The sequence below is a fragment of the Pantherophis guttatus genome, chromosome 18 (assembly GCF_059756535.1).
Source record: "Pantherophis guttatus breed Tessera chromosome 18, ASM5975653v1, whole genome shotgun sequence".
NCBI classification, from domain to species: domain Eukaryota; kingdom Metazoa; phylum Chordata; class Lepidosauria; order Squamata; family Colubridae; genus Pantherophis; species Pantherophis guttatus.
This window is the reverse complement of record NC_142080.1, coordinates 11,441,174-11,454,974: the sequence shown is the minus strand read 5'-3', so window position 1 is coordinate 11,454,974 and position 13,801 is coordinate 11,441,174. Positions and strand designations below refer to the sequence as shown.

Genomic DNA, 13,801 nt, shown 5'->3' with positions numbered 1-13,801 from the left:
ATTCCGGGTGTTAAAAATCATCATATCTTCCTTCTCCGGGTCTTTCAAAGCAGACCACTTGTGCTGTGAACTAAGTTCACATTTATTTTTCTCCAATATTTCTGTATCAGCACAAAGACGTTCAAATTTCGAGCTCCACAATTCTTTGTTTTTGAAATCCAGCAATTGCATTTCAAAGTTGCCAATGTCAATATTAAAGGGAGAAAAATTTAATTCTGTTACAGTAGCATTAAGAGGCTTTTTAACAAAGGCTAACGTCACTTTGCTGTTTCTGAATTCCTGAAACCTGTTGAGAAAAGCTTCCCTCATATTTAAAAGTGTTGTTTTGAAATAGCAAATGTCAATATCAGAATTATTTTCTTGGCGATGTTTCAACAGGCTTGGAAAGTGAATCAAAGTTTCTCTTTCAAAATCTTGAGCAAAAAGAGATCATTGGTTTTCGAATGAAATAACTTCTTCTAACATCGAAAAAATGGTGTTTCCTTTCCCCTGTAGTTTACGATTAAGCTGATTCAAATGAGACGTAATGTCTGCCATGAAATAAAATTTTTGGATCCACTGATCGTTCGTTAGTTCTGGATAGCGAATCCCCTTCTCAAGGAGAAATGCTTTAATTTCTGTTAATAAGGAAGCGAAACGTTTCAAAACGTTTCCTCTTGATAACCAACGTACCTTGTTATGCAGCAGAAGATCGGCATACTCGCTCTCCATTTCAACTAAAAATCCTTTAAATTGGCGATGATTAAGAGGTTTAGTTATAATGGAGTTGATAATCTTAATCACCAATTCCATAACTTTGCAAATTTCTTCTGGAAATGTCTGAGCACAAAGCGCTTCTTGATGAATGATGCAATGGTAAGTAAGTACCTCGTGATTAATTTTTTCTTTCAAAATAGCAACAAACCCGTTTCTTACGCCGGTCATACTTTTCGCCCCTTCTGTTGAAATTGAGACAATTTTATCGAGTGGAATATGATGTTTTTCAATGTACTCAATTACAGCTTTGCTATGTCCTCTCCACGTGTTTGACCTTTGAGTGGCAATAATCCTAAAATTTCTTCTTTAGGACCTGTAGATGAAATAAATCGTACAAAAAGTGAAACTTGAGCTGTATCATTTATGTCACAAGACTCGTCAACTGCTATTGATAAAGCTGAAACCAATTTAAGATCTTCGACTTGCTGGTTGGTTATATTCGAAGACATTTTGACTGTTCTGTCTTTCACTGTTTTAGCAGACAATGGTAACTCTTTAATTTTTTTTAGAATATCGGCTTTGTTCTTAAAATCCCGAAATAGCTCTTCGGATGCATTTATAAAACAACTTTTTATGTATTCGCCGTCTGTATATGGTTTTCCTCTCTTAGCAATCTTTTGACTAACCACAAAACTTGCAATATTAACATTGTTGGAAGATTGAATCCAGTAATCAAATACAGAACTTGATTTTTCTTGACTCTTCTGAAGTTCCTCAACTGCTTTCTTCCTTGCATCACCGACAGGATATTTACTACTGAATGGCACGTGTTTAGTTTTAAAGTGTCTCTCCAAATTTGATTTCTTGTTATGCACCAATTTTTCCTGACAAATGAGACAGGTCGGAAGGCCATTTAAGTTTTGAACAAACGCGAAAGTCTCGGTCCATTCAACTTTAAATTCATGGTTTTCGTCTTCCGTTTTTCTTTGCTTCTTCTTTGTAGCCATGTCAAACAGGGCACCTAAAAAAATGTTTCATTTTATAATAATAAAGCCACCAACACAAAATAATTACAATTCTTAAATTGATGACAAAAATACCTGTAGGATTTGCAGCTGGTTGGAAAAATACAGGTAACTTTATGCTCCGAGTAGTTACTTTTGTCACCCGCGCGTGATTGGCGGATGCGACTAGCACTAACCACTGCACAAGGAGATTGCTGACTGACTGGCTCACTCAACTCGTGCATGAATCGCGTGCGCCTCTCCCACGCTGCGTATCCCATGGCCCACCTGCGCCGCGTCTCCCGTCTCCCGTCTCTCGCCCGCAAGACACCCCCACTTCTTCTAACGCCACTTCTTCAGAATAGACTCGCCCAGGCCGAAAACCGACTTCTGCGCATGGGCCACGAAGTTTCAATCACAGTGTGCGTGCGCGCCCGCAGGTGGTATTTTGTGGAAGAGCCACACTCAAGGGGCCAAAGAGCCGCATGTGGCTCGCGAGCTGCAGTTTGCCGACCACAGAGTTAGGCTAGGCATCTGCCATCAGCCAGCCTGGGCTTGTGAGTCTTGGCACATGGATTGGGTCTTAGCGTGTTTTGCAAAGCCACCTTTTAGTCATTGGATGGCTGCATGTATTGCAGGGAGCCAGAAAACGGGTTAACCAAGTTACGGGTTGAGTGGGCATTGTTAAGGAAAGAGCTAAAGAGGGTTTATAATTGCAATACATTATTTGTTAATTTTATAGTTTCAACCCCATTTTACGTGTCTTCTAATTTTTAATTGGGAGCCGTCCACAATCGGTTGAAAGACAGGCACTTATATCAATGGTTTACCTAAAGAAAAGGATCGGTTAAATTTGGCTAGTTAAAAGCTTAACCCAGTGGCAACTTTAAGCCATGTGGATTTCAATGCCCAGAATTCCCCAGGCAGCACACAATCAATTCACAACCTAATGCTTCATTTGCACATCAGACCAAGGTAGTCTGGGTTAAATCCGGTTAGATTCATTCATTCGTTTGTTCATTCGTTTGTTGGTTCATTCCTTCATTCCTTCATTTATGTAATTTGTCTCTTATGTAGCCCTATATTTCCCCTCCATTTACAGTCCCATCTATTGTGTTAACCTAGAAAAGGGGTTACAGGTAGTCCTTGACTTACAACAATTCATTTAGTGACCATTCAAAGTTTAACCGGCACTGAAAAAAAGTGACTTGTGATTGTCTTTCACACTTACGACCGTTGCAGCATCCCCATGCTCACGGGATCAAAATCTGGACACTTGGCCACTGACTCCGATTTATGATGGTCGCAGTGTCCCAGGGTCATGTGATCCCTTTTGTGACCTTCTGCCAAACAAAGTCAATGGGGAAGACGGATTCACTTAACAACCGGGTTGCTAACTTAACTGCTGCGGCAATTCACTTAACCAGGTTGGCAAGAAAAAAAATCGCAACCTGAGGCAAAACTCGCTTCATAACTGTCTTGTTTAGGACTCAATTGTGGCCGCAAGTCGAGGACTGCCTGTAATTGGACCACTAAAGAGGTCATTGTACCTGTTTCGTTCCTGATCAGTGAGATAAGAGAAAGGGGGGGGCAGAGAAAGAGGGAGCGAGGGGGGAGGAGGAGGACTGGTGTCTCTGAGCTTTGTTGTTTTCTTGTGAAGGTTTCATGACCCAACTAGGTAACGAGAAAACCACCGAGCCCAGAGAGCACCAGGGACCCCTCAGGTCAGCCCTGAGCTACAGATCTTCTCTTCTGTTGGAACGACTAAACCGGCCGTCAGACGAAGGATGTTCAGAAGTTCCGAATGCCAAAATCTGACCTTCTCTTGTTTTCCTCCCTCCAAAGCCAAAGAAATGGATGAGAAACCTAGAAACAAGAAGGGGAAGGTCGTCACTTGGCTGAGGGAAGACTTCTCCTTTTCGGGCCCAACAATATTTTATAATAACGTCTCCAAAATGGCTACGGTACGTTTTCGTTCAGCATTTTGCCTGGCTTCTTATTGACCTTCCTTTTTCTCCTCCTCTTGACCTGGAGATACTCAAAAAAGTCAATATCACAGTGGGGACGGCAGGCTCCAAAGGCCGGAGGGTGGATATCCATCCCCCACAATGTCTAGGAGCAGGCGATCTCGGCTGCCATGTTGGCTTCTTTCACCCACATCCTAATATCACGTGGTGGATGTCATGGAATACGGCCTGCCTCTCTACATGGGGTGCTGTCCCCAGATACGGGTCAAAGTCTCTGGCTTGTCAAAACCCTGATGCATCTCTTCATGGTCTCCTTTTCTTCTTTCCGATAGGCCTTTGGCGAGCATCTGAGCCCGTCTCAAATAAACGACCTGATCTTAAAAGCCCTGGCAGCTCTGACACACCTGGACAAAAACATTTCACACACTGCGGGACTCCTGCTCAATTCGTTCTTGGAAGAATGTGGGATGGACATGGAGGAGGTAAGAAAATGGCAGGGTTTGGAGCAAAAGGGATAGAGGAGATTTTGTAGAAAAGAAAGATGAGAATGGGTGAGACCTTGTTGACTTGGTGACAACACTTCAGCTGGATTTAAGAAGGCTAGGGTTGGATGGAGACCACCAGGTAATCTTAGGGCTGTTGAGAAAGTTGGTCATCCCTTGGATTTCTCTTTTGCCATAGCTGCCCATGATCCTCAAGGAGATCTACCGACGTCTCCCGAAGATCTTGGACCCTGCCACCAAACAACAAACGCTAAAGGCAGTGTGTCACCTGGCGTCCAAACGGGTGAACAAAGTCGTGGATATTCTCCTCGAGTGCTCGGTGGCGTGCGATGGGTAAGAAGAACCTCAAGGAGATGTGCCTCCTGTTTTCTTGTACTCTACAGAGATTCTCAACCATTTGCGATAGGGGTGAATATCTGTAGCTTGGGGTGGGCAGGTCATGTGCTGATTGGGGGGGAGGTTGCATTGGGTTGGTTGAGGGCCAGTGCAGTCGCTGGTTGGCTGTGCAGTCGATCTGAATTCTGAGAGCTTCCTAGGCTGGTTGTCTCCACCATCCAGGTCATGATTGTCCCAAAGGTGCTTTTCCAAAAGGCAGCTGGACCTCCTTGGTTTTTTAACTTTCTTGGTCGCCACACTGTAGAAACAATGCAGAGACTCTGAAAGAGTGCAGAGAAGAGCAACGAAGATGATTAGTGAACCGGAGCCTAAAACATATGAAGAAGAGTTGCAGGAATTGGGTCTCTCTAGTTCGATGAAAGGAAGGATTGAGGGGGGACAGGATAGCAGTGTTCTGATATCTGAGGGGCTGCCACAAAGAGGAGGGGGTCAACCTATTTTCCAAACCACCTGAGGGCAGGACAAGAAGCAAAGGATGGAGACGAATCAAAGAGAGAAGCAACCTACAATGTGCAGAACTTTCCTAGCAGTGCAAACAATTAACCAGTGGAACAACTTGCCTCCAGAAGTTGCGGGTGCACCATCACTGGAGGTTTTCAAGAAGAGATTGGACAGCCATTTGTCTGAAATGGGATAAGATTTCCTGCCTGAGAAGCGGTTTGGAGTACAAGACCTCCAAGGCAGGGGTGAAATCCTCTGGTTTGGTCTGGTTCGCCCGAACCGATAGTAATAATTGCTACTGTTTGCCCGAACTGGTAGTAAAAAAAAATGCTTTAAAACGTACGACAATCAGCTGTGCCGGGCAATGTCGGAACCTTTTTGTAATTTCTAATTTGAGCATTTTTTTACTACCAGTCAGCTGTGAGAAAATCAGCTGTGCCTGATTGTCTGTGAGGTTCCTGTTTGTTGCAGGGGCCATTTTGTGTAAAGTCCAGCTGCTTCTGCATTGTATGTGAGTCAGTTGTGTAGCTTTTGTGTTACTTTTGTGTAAAGTGTGATCGTTTGCTTTTGAGCTCTCTGTGATTCAGTGAGGTTCTGCATTGTGTGTGAATCAGTTGTGCAGCCACGCCCACCCGGACACATAACCACCAAGCCACGGCCGCCTGGTCATATGACCACCAAGAAACGGCCACCCGGTCACATGCCCACCAACCAACGCCCACAGAACCGGTTGGGAACATTTTTGAATTTCACCACTGCTCCAAGGTCCCTTCCAACTCGGTCCTTCTGTGAAAAGCACCTTTGGGTTAATTCTGTAGACACACTGCTCCTAGAAACCTCCCCCCCCCTTGACCAGTTCTGGGTTCTCTGGCACTTCCGGTGGCGCAGAGGCCCTCCTTTGAATGGCTCCTAGACAAACGGTTGCAAGTCGAGAACTACCTGTAGCTATATCTTTTTCCATGCCTTAAAGCAGTTCATTTGGCCATCGGTTCTCTAACCCTTTCTTCCGTTGGGGGGGTTAATCTATCTGGAATGGCCGTCTCTTTGAAAATGGGGAAAGAATCTGATTTTTTTCCCCAATCCATTTTTCCACCTGCACAGAAGTGCCAGGGAACTGTGGAGGGCGCTGGCTGCAGACCCCTATGCTAACCTGAAGATCATGAAGCCCCTCCTCAAAAGGCTTGATGACCACGAGCCCAGCACCGAAGCTATTGGGAGGGGAACAAGCAAATCCATCATGCCCATTGCGGTAAGCCCTCAACCGGTGGCTCTCCTTTCCTGAGATCTGCAGGTGGGCCAGGCCTGAGGAAAGGGGAAGGGGCTGAGCAGAAGAGTCACCCTCGGGGGTCTCCTCATCAGGAGCAGGCACGCCCTGGCTGGAGGGAGGCAGAGGGCAAGCTGGTGGGGGCTGAAATCGGAGCAAAATTTGACGTAAGCCCCCCTTCCCCCCAAAATGCCCCATTGAAAGTAGAGGCATCTGTGGGCTTCCTCACCAGAACAGCTTTGATATTCATCCATCCATCCATTCATCCACCCATTCATCCAGCCAGCCAGCCAGCCAGCTCTATCATCTATCCACCCATCCATCCATCGGTTCATCTATTCATTAATCCATTCATTCATGTATCCGTTCATTGATTTATTCGTTTATTCATACATTCCTTCATTTATTCATTCCTTTACTCATCCAATCATTCATAATTCAATTGATTCCTTTATTCATTTCTTACGTTATTTCTTACAGAAATAACTAAAAAAGAGTTCGATTTAAGAAAATACATGATAGGAACCAACAAAGGCAAACACCCAACGGAGTACTTTGTGTCATATCTTATTTTAAATATTCTTAATCTGTATTTTTATTATGTGTTATATTGTTTTATTACATTGTTGTAAACTTCCCAGTGTCAGATTGCTCAGATGGCCGGTGGAGAAATTTAATTAATTAAGACCAATAGATTTGTAGTCCAGGTTTGAACTGTGGGGTCCTTGGTGCTTACTGAGCTTGGTGGTTTTCTTGCAGATGTTTCCCGACCCAACCAGTCTAACCCTACCTCTAAGCCTAACTCTTCCAGCACTGATGATGTTACCTAGCTGGGTCATGAAACATCTGCAACCAAAAAACACATGCTCAGACAGCACCCAGGGCCCCTCCAAGGACCCCTAAGAGGTGGAGAGTCAAGAGCCCACTTAGGAATGAAGACAAACAGAGAAACGTGAGGTTACCGATCTCTTTGTCCCCAGTTCTGTCTCACTTGTGCTACTCGTTGTCTCCCTTTTGTCCTGTATCTACACCCCACTGGCCTCTCAAAGTCTGGAGGGGGTGTAGAATGGGAGTTTCAGAAGTCCCACTTCTAGCAACCTTTTGCTCCGTGTCTCAGACATGGACATTCCTGGCTCAGGTTTCATGGACATGAGGATTTTTTTCTTTCTCTGGGCACAATGAGAATGTATCTGCCGAACAAAACTCTGCATTGGCGACAAGAAGGGCATCCAGCCAGGAAAGCCTCAGCTCCATTCAGTTGCCCAGACTCCACCCCGCAAGGGATTAGGGGGTCGTTAAAAGAAGAAATAGATGATGATGATGAATCTAAGTAACCTGATGAGCCCGAGCTGCCTCTCCTCTCCTCCTGTTTCTAGGCCACCAATGCGCTCTCCTTCCTCCTCTCGCTTCCTGAGGCAGCAACCATTGTCCAGCATAAGTTCTCCAGCCTGCTCCTGGCGCTCGTGACGCACATCTATTTTCTGCTGGGAGCAGGCAAGAGCGGGTCAGAACAGACCTACCATCTGGGGTAAGGAATCTCCTGGGCCCAATCTGGATCCTTTCTCCATTTCTGCAAAGCTCAGGAAACAGTCGTTAAGTGAACTTTGTCCCATTTTGCAGCCTTTCTTGCCAGAGTGGTTAAGTGAATCATTGCACTGGTTAAGTCCCATGGTCGTTAAGTGAATCTGGCTTCCCCGTTGACTTTGCTTGTCAGAAGGTCCCAAAAGGGGATCGCGTGACTCTGAGACACTGCGACCGTCATAAATATGGGTCAGTTGCCGAGAGTCTGAATTCTGACCACATGACCATAGGGATACTGTAACGGTCGGAAGTGCAGGGGGATCAGCTGAATGATTGGCACCAACTCTTCTGCCTTTGTTTCATTTAGCAACGCAGTCAAAGCCGTCAAACACCTCATCTTGCGCACCGGCTATCAGGAGGAGTTCAAGGACTTAGATATGGTTCAATGTTGGGCGATGCTGATGAGTCCTGAAAGTGTGTTTGAAGGCATTTTCCACCTGGTCCGGTAAGAAATTAAAAGTCAAAAGAGCTTGGCTACGAGGGGCAGTGGGTGAGAGAGGGAGGGGAGGCAGAGGGAGAGGAGGAAGAAGAGGAGGCAGAGAGATAGGGGAAAGGGGAGAGAGAGGGAAGGGGAGAGGGAGAGGGGAGAGGGGAGAGGGAGAGAAAGAGGGAGAGAAAGAGGGAGAGGAAGAGGGAGAGAAAGAGGGAGAGAGACACACAGAAGGCAAAAGTGAGAGAGAGGAAAGATTAGAGGGGAGGAGAGGGAGGGGAGAGGGAGAGGGAGAAAGAGAGAGGGAGGGTGAAAGAGAGAGGGAGGGTGAGAGAGAGAGGAAGGGGAGAGGGAGAGAGGGAGGGTGAGAAATTCTCTAAATGGAGTAATTCATTGAGTAATTCATTTATCGATCATTCAGCTCATGATTTCTCTAGCTTGGTGATTTTCTTCTCCCTAACCAGCAGATCTTGTCTGATCTCTCCATATTTATTCTCTTAGGATCTTGTTCAACTATTCGAAACATGAGCTGAAGGTCATGCTCCGACAGGCTGAGACCTACGTGCGCCACCCCGATTTAAGACACAAAACCATTGGGATGGTTTTCTTTTCGGAGGTGAGGAGACCTTGAGATGCACCCCAACCTTCTGGAGCTCAAGGAAAGTTGCCCAGGGTTCAACAGAACTTTATGGTTAGAAACTAGAAGTTGTGGGTTCTCCATCACTGGAGGTCTTGAAGAAGAAACTAGACAACCATTTGTCTGACATGGTAGAGGGTCTCCTCCTTCACCAGGGGGTTGGGCTAGAAGACCTCCAAGGTCTCCTGGTATTCTGTTAATCAGTGGAATGGCTTGCCTCCAGAAGTTGTGGGAGGGAGGGAGGGAGGGAGGGAGGGAGGGAGGGAGGGAGGGAGGAAGGAAGGAGATTGAGGGAGGGAGGATGGGAGGAAGGGAGGAAGGAAGACTCAATGACCCCAAATTCCTTTTACTTTTTGCATTATTTTTTGTATTCTTGCAACTATCATTTACACTACCTATCAGACAGTCACAAAAGGGATGACGTAACCTCGAAACACTGCGACCGTCATATATATATATATTTATATGCCGCCATTCTCCCGAGGGACTGAGGGCGGCTTACAAAAACAATATCCAATACAAATCACAATAAATTAAAATCAACAACCCAATTAAAACAATTTAAAATTATAACAATGTACACCCATAACGGATCAGTTAAGTTGATGAAAGGGCCACATCTTCAACTCAAATATGGACCGGCAAGTACCCAAATTTTGATCACATGACCATGAGGATGCTACCATGCTCATAATTCTGAAAAATGGACGTATCTCTTTTGTCAGTGCCGTTGTGACTTTCAGCGGTCACTAACCGAGGACTGTGTTTATTTTCTTTTTCTCTCCCTGTAATGGCTGAAAGTGGCATCTTTAGTCGAGGCTCTCAGGGAAGTTCTCTTCCTTGGCTTGGCTAACGCTCCATATCTCCACTCTTCTTCTTCAGCTGCTGTTTCACCCGGAAATTTGCCAATTCTTTGTCATCCAAGACATCCTCCAGGTGCTGAAGGAATGGATGACCCAGCCATATCCGCTGATACAGACTTTCAGCGTTAGAGGACTGGGGAACCTCATCCAACACCCGTTTGAGGTAAGAGATGGGGGGCAGGAAGGGAGTGGCTTCCAAGGTAGTAGCAGGTGTGACCTCGCTCTCTGGGAAGTCTACAAGGCTGGGAAGGAGAGAAGAAGGAGAAGAAGAAGGCAACCAGCAGAAAGAGGACAGCTAGAGTGGTGTCTCTTCTACAAAGATGGCTGCAACCCTGGAAGATCTGAAGGTGCAAGTAGAGGCCAGATCCTCTTGGAGGACATTTGTCTGAAATGGTATAGGGGTTCTGGCTTGAGCAGGGGTTGGACTCGAAGACCTCCAAGGTCCCTTCCATCTCTGGTATCCTGTTAAGGACCAGGGGAGACCTGAGAGCAGTCTTCCAGTATTTGAAGGGCTGCCCCAAAGAAGAGGGGGTCAACCCATTCTCCAAAGCCCCTGAAAGCAGAACGAGAAGCAGCGGATGGGAACTAATGAAGGAGAGAAACAACCTGGAACTAAGGAGAAATTTCCTGACCCTGAGAACAATTCATCCTTGGAACGACTTCCCTCCAGAAGTTATGGGTGCTCCATCACTGGAGCTTTTCAAGAAGAGTTTAGATAACCATTTGTCCAGCAGAGTCTAGGGTCTCCTGCTTGAGCAGGGGGTTGGACTAGAAGACCTCCAAGTTCCTTTTCAACCCTCTTCTTCTATGCTCTGTGGCCTTCTCTTGCGTTTGTCATGATCGCTGTGAGACTCAGAGAACTCCAGTGACCGTTTAATTGCTCGTTTCTTTCCCTGCTTCCTCCAGAAGAACATCTTGGAACCCCTCTTGATGCCAGTGCTAAACTGCGCTTGTCACGAAGAGAAGACCTTGGCAAAAGAAGCTATAAGGACCCTGCATTTCCTCCTCAGGAACCTCGATATCAAAACCCATGCGGTGAAGGCAGTCAACCTCATTCCGCTCCTTCTAAAACATTTTCATGATGTAAGTCAACCAAATCATAACAAACTGGTTTTCCACCTCTCTCTCCCTCCCTCCCTCCCTCCCTCCCTCTCTCCCCCTCTTCCCTCACTCACTCTCTCCCTCTCTTTCGCTCCCTCCTCACTCCCTTCCTCCCTCTCTCTCTCTCTCTCTTTCTCTCTCTCTCTCTCCCTCCTTCCTCCCTCCTTCCCTCCCTCCTTCCTGCACTCCCTTTCATTCTCCCTCTCCCTCTATCTCTCTCTTTCTCCCATAAAGATGGGAGAAAGTCCAGAAGGAGCTGCTAAGATTGAACAACTCTGGTCTAGATCAGGATTTCTCAACCTTGGCAACTTTAAGAGGTGAGGACTTCAACTCCCAGAACTCTCCAGGCAGCATACTGGAGTTGGGCTCCCCATCTTTGGGGCAACCATGTCCTGGATGATTGACCATCTCCATGGACATTGAACTGGGAATAGGTGTGCTCTGAACTTGTGTGTTCTCCTGCAAACTTCAAGAAACTTCTGCATGGCTATTCTGCTATTGGAGGGACTAACCTGTCTCTCTTCCTTCTTAGGACGACATCGAACTGAGGAATACCTCCATCACCATTTTTGGCATGCTCCTGAAAGGACTGAAGGAGTTACGGAACAGTAATATGGCCGAAAACATCCTGAACAGCCTTATTCCCCTCCTCATACAACTGTCAAATGATCGGACAAAAGAGGTGAGTTGAAGGGCTGGCTAAGCTGAGCTCCTGCTCTGATCATGCTACCTTCACAGAGACCACTCTGTACCCCCATCTTCACTCAGAGCAACGTGGTTGTACCACGTGGACACTCTGGAGAATGCAAAGACATTGTAGACAATCCTGAAGTTGTGGGGTCCTTGGTGCTCCCTGAACTTGGTTGTTTCCTTGAAGACTTGTTTCATGACCCAACTAGGTGACAGGATCTCCCTCTTTCCTCCCTCGGCCAGGTCTCCAGGAAGACCCTCGACTCCTGCGTGTCCTTTATGAACTGGGGGGGCTTTCCCAGCAACTTGTTTGACTATGAAATGTACACCAGTCTTCATAGCATGTACTCCAACATCTGCTACGTGGTTGTAAGTAGGAGCCAAGCTGGCCTGTTTTCTTCCAGATTAGAGTAAACTAACCGTTTATTTCTTTATTTTGTCCTGCCTTTCTTATTTTGATAAATAGTTCAAGACGGTGGGCATCCCTAATACTTCTTCTTTTCTTCACAACAACCCTGTGAGGTGGGTTGCCCTGAGCGAGAGGGACTGCACCAAAGTCACCCAGCTGGCCATCGTGACTAAGGAGGGACTAGAACTCCCAAAGTCACCCAGCTGGCTTTGACCAAGAAAGCAGCCCCTTGGTTAAAAAAAAAAAAAGCTCTATAGTTCATTGGCTTCTTTGTTGCCTTGTTTTCCCCAGATGAATAAATGCAAGCAAAACCTTCCTGCGATGTTGGATCAGATGCTGGGATTCCTGAGGAGCCGGAACTCTTCCCATCGCGAGGCAGCTGCCCTCTTAATTGGTAATCACCAATGCCAACTCTGGAAGGAGGGCAGGACAACCCAAGACAGGCGGGCGGCCTTGTCACCAAAAGGATCTATGCAGAATTAAGCCATGTCGCTTAATCAGACTGGAAGCTGCTCTTATACCGTGTGGCTTCTCCGGAACGGCTACGATCGCGCAACAGTTTCTCAGGCAGTTCCTGCCCTCTTTCTTAAGGGTATCGCTGCCGTTGTTAAGTTAGCCACATGGTTGTTAAGTGAATCTGGCTTCCTCCCGGATTTGGCTCAGCCGAAGATCGCAAAAAGTGATCTTTGACCCCCAAGACACTGTAAGCGTCATAAATACGAGTCGGTTTGCCAAGCATCCGGATTTTGATCTTGATGTGGCAACACTTCTAAGTGTGAAAAGCAGTCGTAAGTTCCTTTTTTCAGTGCCATTGTAACTTTGAATGGTCACTAAATGAACTGTTAGAAGTTGAGGACTACCTGGCCTGTATCCCTCTCTCTTGTATAGGCAAACACACAGCCGTGGCTTTTTCTCTGGAAATATTTCCAGCTGGCCTCCCATTCTAGTATTAACTGGATTCAAGGCTGCTTAGATTTTTTTCCAAGATGATGGTTGTTTGCACAGTCCTAGAACATAAAGTAATAGAGTTGGAAGGGACCTTAGAGGTCTTCTAGTCCAACCCCCTGCTAAAGCAGGAGACCCGATTCCATTTCAGACCAGTGGCTGTCCAATCTCTTCTTTAATCTCTTCTTGAAAGCCTCCAGTGAGGCCTGGAGACAAAAACAGAGGAAGAACGGCTACCCCTCGTCCTTCTTATTATTAGACAGACCCAATCCCTGGAACCATCCCGTAAAGTCCCAAAGCGACTCTTCCAAGTGGAAACAATGAATTGCGCGTTTTTTTCCTGAATCAGTCGATTTAGCCGTCTCTGTTAACCCCACCAACGTTTTCTTTTTACGTGCCCAGGCTGCTGCGCGCAATACATGCAACCGGAAGTGATGACTTCCAAACAAATGAAAGAAGTTTTCCTGGGTGAGTTTCAAAGTTCCCTCGCTTGAAACAAGGAGTTTTTCTCCAGAAGCTCTGTCGCTGATCAGGGCTGGTTCTCACGGTTGATCCCGGAAATCCTTTGTTTTCTGGATTCGTTTCAGGTCTCCAGGATCTGCAAGGCGATTCCGAAGCCTCAGTGGCTCAGGCTGCAGCTGACTCAATGCAAGAAATCTTTCGGCAGTGTGGCCATCTGATCAAGCCGGGTCTTGTTAGTAGTCAACTCCTCTCCAAAGGCATCAGGAGGATCTCCGAGACCAAGCAATAATAGTTTCACAGTTTCATAGTTTCCATTATTGTCATGGCACCTCATAGAATGAAATTAAGTGCCATCCTCACTGTATATTATACTTTTTAAAAACCCTATAAAAATAAAACAAAAACACACTTC

General features: G+C 46.2%; 1 protein-coding gene across 4 annotated transcripts in view; it reads left to right on the top strand.

The window, feature by feature from the left end:
- The window catches only part of LOC148111566 (maestro heat-like repeat family member 5), a 30,785-nt gene extending 16,984 nt beyond the window's left edge, over positions 1-13,801 (top strand). For all 4 annotated transcript variants that reach the window (XM_087880742.1, XM_087880744.1, XM_087880741.1 and 1 more), the window contains exons 14-27: positions 3,546-3,664; positions 4,000-4,149; positions 4,349-4,503; positions 6,109-6,256; positions 7,648-7,799; positions 8,160-8,297; positions 8,784-8,898; positions 9,802-9,945; positions 10,689-10,865; positions 11,416-11,565; positions 11,817-11,942; positions 12,274-12,376; positions 13,330-13,395; positions 13,515-13,801. In XM_087880742.1, the coding sequence (XP_087736868.1) occupies positions 3,546-3,664; positions 4,000-4,149; positions 4,349-4,503; positions 6,109-6,256; positions 7,648-7,799; positions 8,160-8,297; positions 8,784-8,898; positions 9,802-9,945; positions 10,689-10,865; positions 11,416-11,565; positions 11,817-11,942; positions 12,274-12,376; positions 13,330-13,395; positions 13,515-13,678 (1,907 nt within the window). In that variant the 3' untranslated portion in view covers positions 13,679-13,801. The remainder of the gene's footprint in view (positions 1-3,545; positions 3,665-3,999; positions 4,150-4,348; positions 4,504-6,108; positions 6,257-7,647; positions 7,800-8,159; positions 8,298-8,783; positions 8,899-9,801; positions 9,946-10,688; positions 10,866-11,415; positions 11,566-11,816; positions 11,943-12,273; positions 12,377-13,329; positions 13,396-13,514) is intronic.